The 16,154-nt window shown below is 47.0% G+C and overlaps 1 protein-coding gene across 3 annotated transcripts in view; it reads right to left on the minus strand.

Annotated features, from left to right (window-relative positions):
• Positions 1-1,360: 1,360 nt before the first annotated feature.
• The window catches only part of BCAT2 (branched chain amino acid transaminase 2), a 28,959-nt gene continuing 14,165 nt past the window's right edge, over positions 1,361-16,154 (minus strand). For 2 of the 3 annotated variants that reach the window (XM_061589954.1, XM_061589956.1), the window contains 7 exons: positions 14,820-14,939; positions 14,306-14,469; positions 13,043-13,185; positions 10,486-10,571; positions 9,842-9,982; positions 9,656-9,730; positions 1,361-7,413 (listed from right to left, as the gene is read on the minus strand). In XM_061589954.1, coding sequence (XP_061445938.1) covers positions 7,375-7,413; positions 9,656-9,730; positions 9,842-9,982; positions 10,486-10,571; positions 13,043-13,185; positions 14,306-14,469; positions 14,820-14,939 — 768 coding nt within the window. In that variant the 3' untranslated portion in view covers positions 1,361-7,374. The remainder of the gene's footprint in view (positions 7,414-9,655; positions 9,731-9,841; positions 9,983-10,485; positions 10,572-13,042; positions 13,186-14,305; positions 14,470-14,819; positions 14,940-16,154) is intronic. The other variant, XM_061589955.1, reaches the window with a different exon arrangement.

The raw sequence follows: 16,154 nt of genomic DNA on the forward strand, positions 1-16,154 counted from the left end.
TCTGCTGCACACACGTGCCAACACACACACACAAGTACATGCTATTTACAGAAGGGACATTTCTCTTGGCATGGATGGGAGCTTTTCTTCCATGGCAAATAGCAAGGGTGCATGGGGAGATCCAGACTGGGAATGCAGCAGAGGCAAAGGTTCAAGCCCCTCTACCCAGATCTGCCGCCACATCCTGGTTTGCTTGCACACAGCTTGCGCAGACGTTATACAACAGTCATTCTTTATTGAGCATTCATCTTGGTGTGGAGATTATATGACTTCCTCTCAATCACTCTTTAGCCAACAGGTTTAATAAATTTCCCCGTCGCTTTACCACAAAAAGGCAATTTTTTAAAAAGTGAATTTGTTGCTCCAGAGCTCTTTAATCCACTTTAATTGCACAGAACTAAATTTCCAGTATGCCATTGAATCTTTCTCTGAAACTAGTGACAGTCTGGAGGCAACCCTGGTGTCTAAGGAGGTCCCCCAATGCCAAAGCACTTGATTCTCTCAGAGAGTAGAATCAGGCCACTGTGTGTGTGTCCAGCACCTGCAACAAGATGAAACTGGCTATTCTCCTTTCACTCTCACCCCCAGCCAGTGGAAACCTAAGCCGCATTCCTGAATGGCTCTCTTCTTTTAGAATCACTCTTCCCATGAGCAGCTTGCCTTCTTCAATGAACCCTCTCTTGCCCAAACCTCAGTCTTACAAACCAGGATTATGGGGCTATGAGGGACCCCTCTGACAGCGGTGGCTGGTTTCCATTGGGAGTGGTTAGGCAGAATGCAAGGAGACCAACAGTAGGTGGCGCCAACTATGTCTAGTTTTGTCCCAATCATCTTCCCTGCTGAGTTCTACAAGAGCAACGCTGAGGCTGAGGTGGAAGCTGCAGACAGTGCTTACACTCTAGTTACTAAGTAAAAGAGAGGCAGACAGGGCTGGCCGAGGGCACATCAAAGTTAGTGGGGCACTGCCCTAGTTGCCCGAATGGACTAGCCACCACGGCTTTTATTAAAAAAAAAAAGTAATTTGCCTCCACTATGGGGGGGGCAGTATACCAATTGCTGGTAATTGCAAGGGGGGTGTTGCTGTGCTCAGGTCCTCCTTGTGGGCTTCCCATACAGGCATCTGGTTGGCCACTGTGAGAACAGGATGCTGGACTAGGTAGGCCTTTCCCCTGATCCAGCAGGGCTCTTCTTAGAAGCTATTTAAGCCCTGGACAGTCATCCATCAGGGATGCTATAATAGCAGCCTGCATGGCAGATCCTGCACTAAGCAGGGGAGGTTGGGCTAGATGACCCTCAAGGTCCCTTCCACCTCTAAAATTGTTTTTAAAAATCTGCTGACCAGTTAATCATTTCACAATGATTTTGAAGCAATAAACCCATTTAGTGACTTAACATTGCAGCAGCAGACTCACAGACCCCGTCATAAAAAAATAACACTGCCCAGTCTTCTTCTTCTTGGCGATCACTCGTGACCGAGTAAGATAATCTTCCAAAATATAGTCTTTAACAATGGATCCGTCTGAATCTGTATCCACCGCCAATGTACCAGACCATGACCAGGGGCTTCTGGATTTCACAGTCCTGCCCCCGTCGCCATTTGCCAATCGCCATGGGACTTTTGTTATGGAAGATGCCTGTGTGTGAATTTGTTTTATGTGGGGAGATCGGTGCACCATGATCAACACACAATCTTGACCGAAAAAGGCTTTGATCCAATGGCATGGGTACCATGACGATTGGAAGTCCTTTATCTGCTGCGACCTTAATCTGCCTTCACAGCCGTTATACACTTTGTTATCCTTTGCCTGTTCTGCCATTGAGGACTTTCTTGGATCGTTCTTTGTCTGGTTCCTCTCCCTTGACCTTACCACCATGGGTGACCCTGCTGGGAGTACATGACTCCCGACGGCATCGCTCACAGGGTTCATTGGAACACACAAGCCCACTCACCACTACAAGGTGACGATCCAGCGAGAGATTGTCAGGCATCAATATAGTTATGTAAACAAACACTTTTCCTTTCCTCAACTCAGTGATGAGTCTTATTATTACAGGAATGGGCCCTTTTATAAATGGCTGTAGGGCTGCTGTAGACATTTGGAGGCCTGAGGAAGAAAATGCAAATCCCCTCAGTGAGAACATCGTAATACATTAAATAAGTCGTCATTGGTTGCTTTTTCCTGGTGCTCCATAATCTGGAGGTGGCTCCCATCCCTCTGCCTGATTGTAGTGCTGGGCCTAAGACCACTTGGCGTTAGACCGGTTTGGTTACATTTCCCTCACCTCTGGCCTTGCAGCCTCATCACTGTTGAAGATCCTGGTTGCTGTCCTTAAATGGGGTCATGAAAAACTTGCTTCTGTTGGCACAAGGCACATGCACACACACACACACACCAAAAAATAATAAAAAATCCTGGCACCTTGTTAATCAATGGGCAGCGCACCAGCCATTTTAGCTGGCTCTCAAAGGCTAATTTCTCCTGTTGCCTCCTGGTTACCCCACTTTTTCCTGCCAGTCATGGTGGCCGCTGGCATCCCACTCCCAACCTGTGTGCCATTTTGGAGGAAAGGCAAGATATATTTTAAGATGTTTTAGTATTTTATCACTTGTTTGCCGCCCTGGACTCCTTCTGGGAGGAAGGGCAGGATACTAATTTAATAAACTATCAAGTAAAATAAATACATTTTAAACAGGCTCAGTGTCAGCATCTGGATCCCAGGGCAGAAGGTGAGGCCCCATCCTGGCCAGGCCTGACAATACAGAGGCCTGTCATAGCCCCCACCCCACACCTAGTCAGCCTCTTTCAGTAAGCTTCCATTTTAGTTTCCCATAATGCTCTGGAGCAAGGATGGGGAACTGGATATGGCCAGCGGGAGGGATCCTTCCTTTCCCCCACCTTCTTCCACTGGCCAACTTTGACCGGTGAGTAGGGCCACCCATGTCAGTCATCTGACATCAACAGACAACTTGAAAGGCACATACCTTTGGAGTCTGTTTGCAAGCGCTTTGAATACAAACCAAATGAACTTCAGAGGTGGTGTCTGTCAGTGGTGATATGCTGCTGCTGTTGCTGCAACCCCACTCTGGTAAGCCCAAGAGAGTCCCCCAATGTGGTATGAAGCTCCGCCAGAGGCTCTTTTTCTCTGGGCTTCCATCACTTGTGCTTCGTTACCATCACTTGTGCACACGTACCAGGGATGCCAAAGAACTCCGTTGGAAATGGGTGAGGAAATTGCTACAATGCGCATGTCGGTTCAAGGTCAGGAAAACACACAAATGAATATGTGCCGGATTCCCCATCTTTGGGGGTTTTAGGCTTTGAATGTTACATAACTAATTACATTTTCTCCGTTGTTTTTAACCTTTCTGTGGCACTGAAATCAATCACATAATTGATTGTGCCTGTTTTGGCCATAGCTGATAGCGAGACAAATAACAAAATCTTTTTTCAGAAGCCGAACCGCAGCAGAAGAGAAATGGTGATGATTGCAATGAACACAGGATGGGGCGGAAATCCCTTCCTCCTTACAACCCTCACAGGTACACTCCCCTAAGAGGTCTTTAAAAAAGGGTGGCCATGTGGCCTAGTTTACAGAGTCCTCTGTTTGAAGAACTTTTTGGTTCAAGTCCAGTGTAAAGATAAAGAGTCATAAGAGCAGAGGAGAGCAGGAGTGGAAGTTGCTCATCAACAGTTAGCGGAGCCTGGACAGCTGACTGAGCAGACACCTAGGCCACAGTCTTCTCCACTATGGTGAGATGCACTGTAATTATATCGAAATTGCAGCAATGATTTCTAAATTTGCACCTGTAAATGAGCATATGCAAATACGACTTTTGGCATGCAAAATGTGTGCTCTCTCACTCAGCTATGGCCCTCCTTCTCCTCCTGACTTTGACATCCAATGTTGCTGCCCATTCAGAGCATTGCTAAAATCCTGAACTTCTGTATTGTTTTTTATGGGTAGCTGTCGCTTCTTTTAATATTACCTTTTTAGAAGGCAGCTGTCACTTCTGGCCCAGGAGAGACAAAAAAAAATGGCTTCCAAGGTGAAGCTGAACACTGTCAGTGAGTCTACCTCTTTTATGTCTATGGTGTATGCTTGGATCATGAAGACACTACAGTGACAGAGAAACACCAGTCAGAAGATTCTTTCCAGGCCTCTCTGCCAACAGCCCCTGCAGCTCAGAGCTTGCCTTCTGTCAGTCAGAGAAGGAACACCCAGATCAATAACTTGATGCAGAGACACAGTGGGGGACATACAGCAGGAGGGCTGCAGCTCAACAGCAGAGTGCATGCCTTGCACACAGAAGGTCCCAGAATCAATCCCTGCTATCTCCACTTTTCAAACAGGGCAGGTAGCAAGCAGCAAGGAGAAGAGCCCACTTGGCTAGAGACCTTGCTGCCAATCAGCACAGATAACACTTGGTTAAATAGACCAATAGTCCGTCCTGGTATAAAAGACAGCTTCCTGCAGCTCCTCCTTTTCTTACTGTTTCATCTTATCCTGCCTTGATGAAGTGTCCTGTGCAACCCAAGAATCACACATTGCTGGTCAGATACTATTTTTAAGCATTTTTTTTAATCCTTCACCCATTCCTCCTCTGTCGTTTTTGAAATCCTGTTCATTTCAGCAAGCTTCTGAAAGTATTCTGATGTGAGCCACTTTCCCAATTTTTTCACAAGACAAGTCCAAAAGGGCAGCTTTTCTTGGGAAAACAAACACACACAGTGCCTATTATCAACAAACTCCAGATACGTCCATTCTTGGCATCTCTCTCTTTTTCAAAAGTTTGCATTGCTAACATTAGCAACCAATTATTTACAGGGTTTATTGGAACTAATGTTGTTATGTGCCTCCAAGTCAACTACGACTTATGGCGACCCTATGAATCAGCGACCTCCAAGAGCATCTGTCATGAACTACCCTGTTCAGATCTTGTAAGTTCAGGTCTGTGGCTTCCTTTATGGAATCAATCCATCTCTTGTTTGGCCTTCCTCTTTTTCTACTCCCTTCTGTTTTTCCCAGCATTATTGTGGGGAAATTAGTTCTATTGGAACTAATAGAAGTTACATTTCTTGGCAATTGGTGAAACAAAAATGGCGTTGCCTCGATCCAGTGAACAAAACCTGTGTACATTCACGTCTCCTTTCTTGTTAGCATAAATCCAACAAGTATCCAAGTACAGAATTTGGCAACTAACACTTCACCGCTTTCAGTATGAGCTACACATCTCCATTTGGGTGCAATCCATCATGCACAAATATTTTTTTAGGCAACTAGAGCCAGATCACAACATACCTCTAGTTGACACAAGAGGGAGCCAATAGTTGTTGTCTTCCTAGGCAGCTTTTTGAAATAACATGGGGCATTTGTAACAAAATGTTGCAGGGTAGAGTGATTCTGATCAGGGTTCCACACAGATAGCCATACCCTCTTCCAAGATTTTCCATTCCATTTCTGTTCTTCACCCACCTTCAATAATCAACCCGTATTCTGTGCCCATTGAGCACGCTCAGTTCTCAGCAGGCTGTTTTCTCCTTGAAGTTTTTTCTAACTTTTGGGGTGAGGGGGGAAGAGTTGTACTTGTTGATGTCGGGCTCCAACTCCCATGAGCCGGCCAGCTTGACCAATAGTCAGGGATGATGGGAATTGTAATCCAGCAATATGCAGAGGGCTGCAGGTTCCCTACTCTGGGATATAGAATACTCCCCATCCTGGCCATACATGAATGTCTACCAGGCTTTTAACCTCCAGCTCCTATCCACTGTTAAAGAGAACCCTGAACTATAAAATTAGTCCCACTGAAAAGAGGCTTTCAATGTGTATTCATCAAGTCATTGCTGGCCTATAGTACCAGACGGGAAGCAACATCATCCTAATGAAAAACCATCTAGAGTGCCCTGCTTAGGTCAGGGGTGGGTGAACTTTTTTGGCCCAAGGGCTGCATTCTCTTCTGGAGAAGTTTTCAGGGGCCAGATGCCAGTGTTGGCAAAAGGGGGCAGGAGCAGTGGACATAAATGCAGAGCTTGGAAAAGTTACTTTTTTGAACTACAACTCCCATCAAATGTTACCTCTGTAGAGTAAGCTAGTTTCTGCACCCACTCACATCTCTCTATCTTCCATCCAGGCATCCAAGATGTATTCTCAGAATTCAAAGACACATTTCAGCTAGGCAAAAACTTTCAAGGAAGGTGCAAAGCAGGGCCAGGAGAGGCATGGCCTGGTGAGAGTCCAGAGGACCAGAGGCTTGGAGGACCACATTTGGCCCCCTGGCTTTAGTATTAATTATTATGGGATATGTGAACCGCCACTATGGGGTTCCAGTTCTGTTTTTTTTTCCTGTCAGACCACAGCATCCTTTAGAACAAGGATGGGGAACCTTTGGCCCTTCAGATGCTGCTGGGACCCTGCTGGCGGGGGCTGATGGGAGGTGGAGTCCAACAACATCTGGAGGGCCACAGGTTCCCCCTCTCCTCCCCATGTGGCAGACACTCAGCTCTCCTTGGAACTCTCCCATACGGCACCTGCAAGCTTCTCCAGGAGATGGTTTTAATTTTAAATAGTTTTTAATGTAAAAACTGCCTCCTGTTCCAAACAAGAAGAAAAGTTCGGAATCTCCAGCACAGATGAAGCTTCTTAGTTAAACCTGGTCCAATACAGATTTGAAATATGTAAGTGAGGCAGCAGAATTTTTAAGCAGTAAATTTGAAAGGTCTGGAAATCTGCCATTGAGGAAGCCAAAGTCAACATTTTAGCACCAATTGTTAGGGTACCAAAACTGATGTTTGAAAGAGAAGTTTTGTTTAGATTTAAAATGTCTGTCCTTCTGCATGAATACAAACTACTACTTTTTTAAAAAATAAACAACTAACTTTGTCTCTTCCTCCGTAGCAGTCCTGATGTGCAACTACTTAACAAAAGGGGGGAGTGCATGTGTGCGTGCGCATGGATTTTAACCAATTTGAAGACACACCGGTTTTTCTCTCTCTTTCTCTCCCTCAATATTGCACTTTGAAAGCAGGAAGCAGCGGAATTTTGGAGCCGAGAGAGAAGAGGAGGAAGGAGACCGTTTCAGTCCAGAGATTGCTTTCCATCCCGCTGAAGCCAATCTGGAGCTCTCCTGAGCTCTGGTTCTTTCCAGCGCAGAGTGTTTGGCAGCCACAAATGACCTGCATTTGCAACGGGCAGACCATCATTCTCCAAAAGCGATTGACCAGTCCAAGCTCTGATGGAGTAAAAAGGGAGGACTCTCAAAGCTATAGAACCATCTCATAAATGCAAGAGAGGGAGGGGGGGAGAGAGAGAGGGAGGGAGTGGGGGCTGGACGAGGAGCAGTAGAGGAAGAATCTGGTGGAGACTGCACAGCCTGCATCAGACGGGCAGGGCCCAGTCACTGGAAACATGTCCGTACTGCAGGGGGCGAAAAAAAGAAAGATGGGAAGATGCAGTCAATTAGCGTTGCTGGAGCATCACTGAACCTTGAGCAGATGCGAGGACTGATCGGAAATGCAGCCCTCCAGACAGTGAATTGGGGATGGGGCCCATTTTGAGAGACAGCTTGGCGTAATGGTTAGAGAAGGGGTAGGGAACCCTGTGGCCCTCCAGCTGTTGTTAGACTCCCACTCCCATGAGCCCCAGCCGGCATGGCCCAATGGTTGGAGATACTGGGAGATGGAGCCCAACAATGTCAGGAGGGCAACCGGTTCCATACCCCTGGGGGTTTGGCTACAGCTGGGAAGACCCCAATTCACAGCCCCTTCAGCTGTGAAGCTCACTAGTTGACCGCGGGCCAGTCACCATCTCACAGCCTAACCCACCTCACGGGGTTGAGGTGAGGAGAAAATGGCAGCAAGGGAGATGGGGAGCAAAAATACATGCACGCTGCTCTGGGCTCCTTAGAGAAAGGGTGGGAGATGAATCGAGAAGGTGGTGGCCTATGGTGGAGAATCTGCTTTGCCTGCCAAAGGTCCCAGCTTCAATCCTTGGGGCTCCAGGGAGGGCAGGGAAAAGGTTCCCTGCCTGAAACTCTGGCAAGCCACTGCCAGTCAGAGTAGACAGTACTGAGCTGGATGGACCAATGACTCAGTATATGGCAGCTTCCGATGTAATAAAGAAATTTATTTAGGCAATTTTTCAGTAAGGGTCTGGAATTCTTCCAAAAGCAGTGTGGAGGGTGCCACGGCTCTCCCCCCCTCCTTCTTCTAGATATGTTTTTAAAGCTCCTTTTGGAGCAGTACAGAGCTTGGTAGCTGGAAGCCGCCATCCACCCCTCACTCCCGTCCCACCTAATGCTCCGAAATGACACCAAATCCCGAGCATTTTGGTGGTGGAAGTGGAGAGTCTGGACCACTGTGCCACTTACGGTCAGCCCACAAACATATAAACATAACCACCACCCCCATCATCCCCAAGTCAGGGTGACCCAACATTTGCCGTCATTCACACAAATCTGAGCCAAAAATTGTCGCCTGAAAACTTTCCGATCAGTACCAGGCCTTCTAGTTACAAAGACACCCGCATGAGGCTACTAGCTCGCAACAAGGTGATAAGCCCATTTGGCCCACCACTTACAGCCAGAAAATCAGGCCCAGCTGCCTGTGGCTCCAGATTAGAACCATGGCAGGCAGGCTGGCAGGCCTAGGGCCTTTATCGCCATAGCCTGTAAGCCAACTGAGCCTACGGGCCAAATGCACCCCACCAGGCCTCTCCCAATGTCTCTCTCCCTCTCCCAGGTTCACGTGAATGCTGCAGCCATCAAGTGAGGAACACCAATGTGTGAACAGCTCATAACTGGAACATAGGAAGCTGCCTTATACCAAGTTAGACCACTGATCTATCTAGCCCAATACTGTCACCACTGACTGGCAGCAGCTCTCTAGGATTTTAGACAGGCGTCTTTTCTGGGAGACATTGTGAATTGGACCTGGGACCTTTTGCATGCAATGCGTGTGCTCTGCCACTGAGCGACAGCCCCTTCCCTGGTTGGCTGGCTCAGGGGGTCTAGGCTGTGGAATGTCTTTGAGGAAGCAGCCTTACACTGGGGTAACAAGAAAGGAGGGAAAGCGGGCCCTCTCCGACAGTCCATTAATTCCTCCCGCCCCACAAATTTTCCAGAAGCCAGCTAATGAGAGGGTTGGTTCACACATGTCTGCTCCTTGCTTGACCACTGCACATTTATGACTGGGCTGCCAAAGATCAGACACCACAAACGGAGCTTCCACGTCACCTCGGACATCTCCACTGCTTTCCAATGGACTCGGTTCACACAAATGCAGCTGAAAGTTATCAAGGGATCATCCAACATGCATGTGTGAACTGGCAGAAAAGCGAGACAGTGGTTTCCCCTAGTGATGGAAAGATGCATCCTCACTCCATCTCCAGATCAGAATTGGTACTTTCCCCCTCCCTTCCCTGGTGTCTGTGTGTCAGGAAGGGGGCAGAACTATCCCTTTATCCCTCATTCTTCCAGGGCAAATCAACACACAGATTTCTATTTGCATATCTCAAATGCAAGTTAATCCACAAGGCTACTGTTCCCCCTTGTGGCCGAATAGGGAATCACAGGCAGGACACAACACCCAGTGCTTGGCCCTTCACCTCCAAACTTGTCATCTTAAAATTAAAACCAATTACTTTCTCTTGCTGTTTTTACCTGAATATCTGTCAGGTTCTTCAGAAACCGTTTTGCAATCTCTGGTCCATTTTCCATAGTGGGGATATGGTAATTCTGACGAGCGATAGAGAAAAATGCATGACGAATCATGAAGTGGAAAGAAACATTAATCACATTTTGGACAGTTCAGAACAGGCCACTTTGGGTCCCTGCGCTGACTCTCACCTTGCCCTGGTAGAGGATTCTGTTCACGGGACAAACAACACAAGCGGTGCCTGAGCCAAAGACTTCCTTGACCCTGTTCTCTTCCAGGCCTTTGATCAGCTCGGCCATCGTGATAACCTTCTCAGAAACTTTGAATTCCCCCTGGGTGAAAAGAGATTTCATTGCCAGCTGCTTTTTACAAAAAACAACAACGCTAAACCTCTTGATCTTGTTGATCCGTTTTAAGGGAGTAACATGCCAATTAACATTGGGGGAAAGGGCTGTAGTTCAGAGGCAGAGCATCTGTTTTGCATGCAAAAGGTCCCAGGTTCAAGTCCTGGCATCTCCAGGTAGGGCTGGGGAAAGACTCCCTGCTGAAACCTTAGAGAGCTGCTGCTTGTCAGTGTTGACAATACTGAACTAGATGGACCAGTGGCCTAATTTGGTCTAAGAAGCCTTCCTGTGCTTCTCTGACTTACCCCATTCACCACAACGTTCTCCCCCCATTTCCAAATGCATTATTGGGGGTGGATTGAAAAACAATCTGAAGAAATCAAAGATTTTTGCAAGAAAATTCCAGTTACAATCATTTGCATACAGATTCCCTGTCTGTTCTCAGGTCCTTTCCAGCGCTATGCCAAGCCTCCTGTTTCTTCCATACTCACCCATTTGCGTGCCAGATCTAGAAGACTTTGCCGGATCACGCCAGGCAAGATGATTCCATTCAGGGGAGGGGTGACCAGCTCCAGATCTGGAAGCAGCAACAGGCATTACATACACGCACGACTCTTGTGAATGCCACAGTTCCACAGAAATGTAGTAAACATGCAGTACACAGTAGAGAATGCAGATCATAATTCCTTGACAACTTCAGCTTTAATTTTGTAAAAAAAATATCCAAGTGTTCTAGCCCTCATGACTGTGATAATAATAAGCTGTAAACTGTGTGGGCAATGCATGCTGAAATCTCAGAAGCTAGAGAGTTGGATGAATTCAAGAAGCCATAGAGGATCTTAGATATTCACTCTTGCAATAAATTACAAATGAAATAAATAAATAATAAATAAACAAAGAGGTCTATTTGATATACATGCAATAATGCGTAAGTACTAATGCCTTCAGTATTTTGTCATTTTTAATTGTAGCTTTCATTTTTAAACGACACAGGATCAACACAAATTGAGGTGCTAGACTAAGATAACATTTTTGTACATTTTATAAACCAGAAAAAAAATAATTAAAAGAGAAACCAAATCTGACACAAAAAATTATCTTCACTGATTTTACTTAATAAGAAAAAAGAACAAAATGTTCAGAAAAAGAATCTTATATGACAGTGTGTATGTACTGCCTTCAAGTCGATTCCGACTTACGGCGACCCTCTGAATAGGGTTTTCATGAGGCTGAGAGGCAGTGACTGGCCCAAGGTCACCCAGTGCGCTTCATGGCTATGTGGGGATTCGAACCCTGGTCTCCCAGGTCGTAGTCCAACACCTTAACCACTACACCACACTGGCTCTTATATGACAGTATAAATGTATTATCATAAGTCATGAGACAGTAGCTAAGACAAATTGTCTCACATTTTATCTGGTTTTAATCCTCTTTGAATAAGTGATAAAGCAGTTGCAACATAACAGTGGACAAATTTGAAAACATTTGGGGGGGTTGCCTGTGTTTTAAGTTTTTAAAATAAAAGTATACATTAAAAAATTCATACTTTTAATTTTATTAAAGTATAAATTAATCAGCTGTCACCTGACTGAAGAAACCCTAGTTGATCATTAGAAGCTAAAATGATGAAGGTTATTATGACAGGTTATCATACTGAACACATCATGAGAAGACCTGATTCACTAGAAAAGACTATAATGCTGGGAAAAACAGAAGGGAGTAGAAAAAGAGGAAGGCCAAACAAGAGATGGATTGATTCCATAAAGGAAGCCACACACCTGAACTTACAAGATCTGAACAGGGTGGTTCATGACAGATGCTCTTGGGGGTCACCGATTCATAGGGTCTCCATAAGTCGTAATCGACTTGAAGGCACATAACAGCAACAACAAAGGCTGCAATCCAAAACACATTTACCTGGGAGTAAGTTCCACTGAACCCAATGGACCTTACTTCTGAGTAGACATGTACTGGATTGCAGGCTTAGTTGATTAATTAGGTTTAATATGCATAAACTTTCATTTGAAAAAAAACCCAGATCTAAAGAAAAACTGTTTCTGAATGAAGCATTCACATGTTCCTGGAAGCACCAGCTTTAGGAGAAGCATTTTCCTTCACGCCCAGGATGTTGCTCACCAATATTAGTTTTTTTAAAGATATGTATTTTTATTCAATGGTGGCTGGTTCCCACCAGGGCTGATAGGGCAGAAGGTAGGGAGGCCAAAATAGGTGACACCAGAGCCAATGACAGACAGAGCCAGTTAATTCTTGTTTTGCCCCCATCCTCCTCCCTGCTGAGTTCTACTTAGGGCAACATTGAGACGAAGGAGGAGGAAGCTGACAGGCCATGCCAGCCCCTGGACTGGTTAAGTAAGAAGGCAGGTGGAGGCTGGCTTAGGGGAAACTGAGGTTAGTGGGGCAGTGCCCCATCTGCCCATATAGACTAGTCTCCACTGCATTCATTCATTCATTCATTCATTCATTCATTCATTCATTCATTCATTTATTTATTTATTTATTTATTTATTTATTTATGTTTAAGTACTTGCTTCCACTGTTGGAGGCAGTATGCCTCTATATACCAATTGCTAGGAATTGCAGCAAGGGCGGGAGGAGAGTACTGTTGCACTCATGTCCTGCTTGTGGGCTTTCCATAGATACCAGGTTGGCCACTGTGAGAACTGGATGCTGGACTAGATGGGCCTTTGGCTTGATCCAGCAGGGCTCTTCTGACATTCTTAAAAGCTATATAAGCACTGGGAAGCCATCCATCAGCGATAATGTAGTAGCAGCCTGCATGGCAGACCCTGAGTTGAGCAGGTGGGTTGGACTAGATGATCCTCAAGGTCCCTTCCACCTCTAAAATTCTATGGAGTCTTAAGAAATCTGCTGACCAGTCAAGAGTCATTTTCCGCTAAACACAATGATTTTTAATCAATGAACCAATTTAGTGACTAAACATTACAGCAGCAGCAGCAAACACATAGATCCCACCCCTCTAAAAAACACCACCACACCTCCCAACAACTCAGGAATGAAGTTCCTCACCTCCCTGCTGGTCCTTCCAAACCATGAAGATGTTCATAGTCCCAACTTCAGTGACCTGGTGGTCGTCCCCATAGAGCCACAGCACCTGCTGGCAGCCTTCTTTGGAGGCTTCATTCTGCACGTAAATGGTGGGTCCATAGTTGCTAAAGGTGACACAAGGGCAAGACAGGACTCTCTGATCAGATGTTTAGAAAGTCTGCAGAGTCTCAACTCTCCTCAAAGACACTGGGGTGGGGGAGGGAGTGCTCACAGCTCTCAGGGAGAGCCCATTTATTCATGTATTTTTATACTGTCTTTCAGGGCAAAATGCCCCCTGGGGGAGGTTCACAAATATAGTCATAAAGGGTAAAAATACAAATCACAACAACATAAAAACATTGCGCTCGACTCCAGCAATAAAACAGCAGCAACCGTTCAAACGTCAGCTTAAAGAGCGTAGACCAGCCTTTCCCAGCCTGGTGCCCTCTAGATGTTGCTGGACTACAACTCCCATGAGCCCCACTAAGCATGGTCAATTGGTTAGGGATGGCAGAAGTCCAATATATTTGGTGGGCACCAGGTTGGAGAAGGCTGGATTAAGCTAACATTCAATTAAAAATAGCATGAAACAACCCGGTCTTAAGACCCTTAAAAAACAGTCAGCAGGGGAGCCAAATGCACTTTCTATAGCAGGATCTTCCACAATGGTGGGTCAACCACAGAAAAGTCCCTGTTTCTTGCACCTGCCAACCTGATGGACTTTACTAGTGGGCCCAGCAGAAGGTTTCTCCATAGCCAATCTACAGAGTAGACTCGTATAGGTGCAGGTACAAGGCCCTAGATTCAGTCCTTGGCATCTCCAGCTAATGGAGCTCAAATGCAGGAAAATGCCTCTCTTCCTGAGATCTCAGAAATCCATTGCCAGTCACTTTAGCCAGGGCTAGGCAATGCAGTGCCCTAAAGATGTTGATGCAGTACAACTCCCATCATCTCTGACCATTAGGCATGCCGGCTGGGGCTGATGGGAGCTGAGGCCCATCTGGAGGGCACCATGTTGGCTACTCCTGGATTAGACAGTGTTAGGCTAGACCAGGTGTGAGGAACTGTTGGCTCTCCGGATGTTGCTGAACTACAGTTCCCATGAGCTCCACCAAGCATGGGCAATGGCAGGGATGATGGGAGTTGTAGTTCAGCAACATCTGGAGGGCCAACATCTGGGGGGACAGTGCAGCAAGAAAAGCATCACTGTATATTCATACATGCTAAAATAAATGCCTTACTCACCCGCCCGCTTTGTAGTCGCCCATGCCCCCTTTCCAGGCACGGACAAAGCGAGGATCAGCCAGAAGAGAAACAGGGTTGAAACTGCCAGTGGTGAAATAGGCACCCACAGGACCCAGGATCACATAGAGCAACGCATAGTTGGACATGGCGACCCCCAAGGAGGGCTGCAGAGAGAGAGAGAGAGAGAAAAGAGGGCAAGGCTGTTGGCAGCAATGGATGGTGGCTGGTGCTCCCTGGGACTGGTAGGGCAGAAAGCAGGGAGCCCCACAGGAGATGGAGCCGGAGCCAGAGCCAATGAACCTTCCTCCCTGCCAAGTTCTGCAAGGGCAGCACCGAGGAGGAAGCTGACAGGCCGCATGGTTGGAAATGAGGTAGCAGGCAGGAGGGGAGACCGAGGTTGGTGGGGCAGCGCCCCCTTGGCCCCACTGGGCCAGCCTCCCCAGGTGGGCAGTCAAGAGATAGCAGGAATCAACAGAACTGTACTTTACGGCCAAGTTGGGCACAGGAATCGCACCTCGGTGCCGACGAAGGTGGGGCGGATGTAGAGGCTGGCAGAGTCGGAGTGGGGGACCCAGTCTTGGTCCAGGCGGATCAGCTGCCGGATGCATTCAAGTAACTCGGACCCTTCAAAGGGCTGTGTGGAAGAGAAGGTAAGAGAGCAAGGAAGGCCAGTGATGCTGTCCTGGTTCTCCTTAGAATCACAGAAGCATAGAACAGTAGAGTTGGAAGGGGCCTATGTGGCCATCAAGTCCAACCCCCTGCTCAGTACAGGAATCCAAGTCAAGCATACCTGACAGCCGGCTGTCCAGCTGCCTCTTGAATGCTTCCAGTGTTGGAGAGCCCATCACCTCCCTAGGTCATTGGTTCCATTGTCATACCTCCCAATTTTGTTATCATCTGCAAATTTGATCCAAGTCATTAATAAAAATGTTGAAGAGCCCTGGGCCAAGGACCAAGGCCTGCTGTACCCCGCTCGTTACCTCCCCCCAGTTTGAGAAGGAACCATTGATAAGCACTCCTTCTCGGTCACCAAGAGCCTCAAAGCGAGCATTGTTCCCCACTCCCCTTCCACAGGGGGATGCTTTACACAGGGTCAGTGGTAGAGCACCCGCTTTGCCCGCAGAGGGTCCAAGGTCCAATCCCTGGCATCCCCAGGTAGGTCTGGGAAAGACTCCTCACTGAAACCCTGGAGAGCAGCTGCCAGTCAGTGCAGACAATGCAGAGCCAGATGGGCCAACAATCTCATTCAGTATAAGGCAGCTTTCTGTATGGCCTACTTTGACTGGCAGCAGCCCTCCATGGTCTCCGGAAGGGGGCCTTTCACATCACCAGCTATCTGCTCCTTCTTAACAAAGGGGATGCCAAGGACGGGACCTGGGACTATTGGAGACCCCGGCATCTCCAGGTGAGGCTGGAAAAGACTCTGGCCGGACCAAGAGTGTGACTCAGTATAAAGTGCCTGGAACGCCCCAGCTGGCAGCAGCCAGTTAGAAAAGATGAGGGGCAGCAAACACCATTCCTGACTCTGCTGCCAAGGCCAGCCCAAAATTATAGACCCCCAAGCCTAGAAGATCATTCAAGGGGCTTTCACCTGCTCCTTTTTACACATCCACTTTTCATCTGTTGGTTTTTCTGTTTTATTTATTATTTATGTTTATATCCCACCTTTCCTCCAAAGAGCTCAAGGTGGCCTATATGATTATCCTGTCAACAACCCTGTGAGGTAGGTTAGGCTAAGAGTGCAAGTGACTGCCAAAGGTCTTTCTGCGAGCTTTGTGGCTGAGTTGGGATTTAAACCCTGGTCTCCCAGGCCCTAGCCTGAAACTCTAACCATTACACCCTGCTGCCT

This window comes from Rhineura floridana, chromosome 11, assembly GCF_030035675.1.
Source record: "Rhineura floridana isolate rRhiFlo1 chromosome 11, rRhiFlo1.hap2, whole genome shotgun sequence".
NCBI lineage: Eukaryota > Metazoa > Chordata > Lepidosauria > Squamata > Rhineuridae > Rhineura > Rhineura floridana.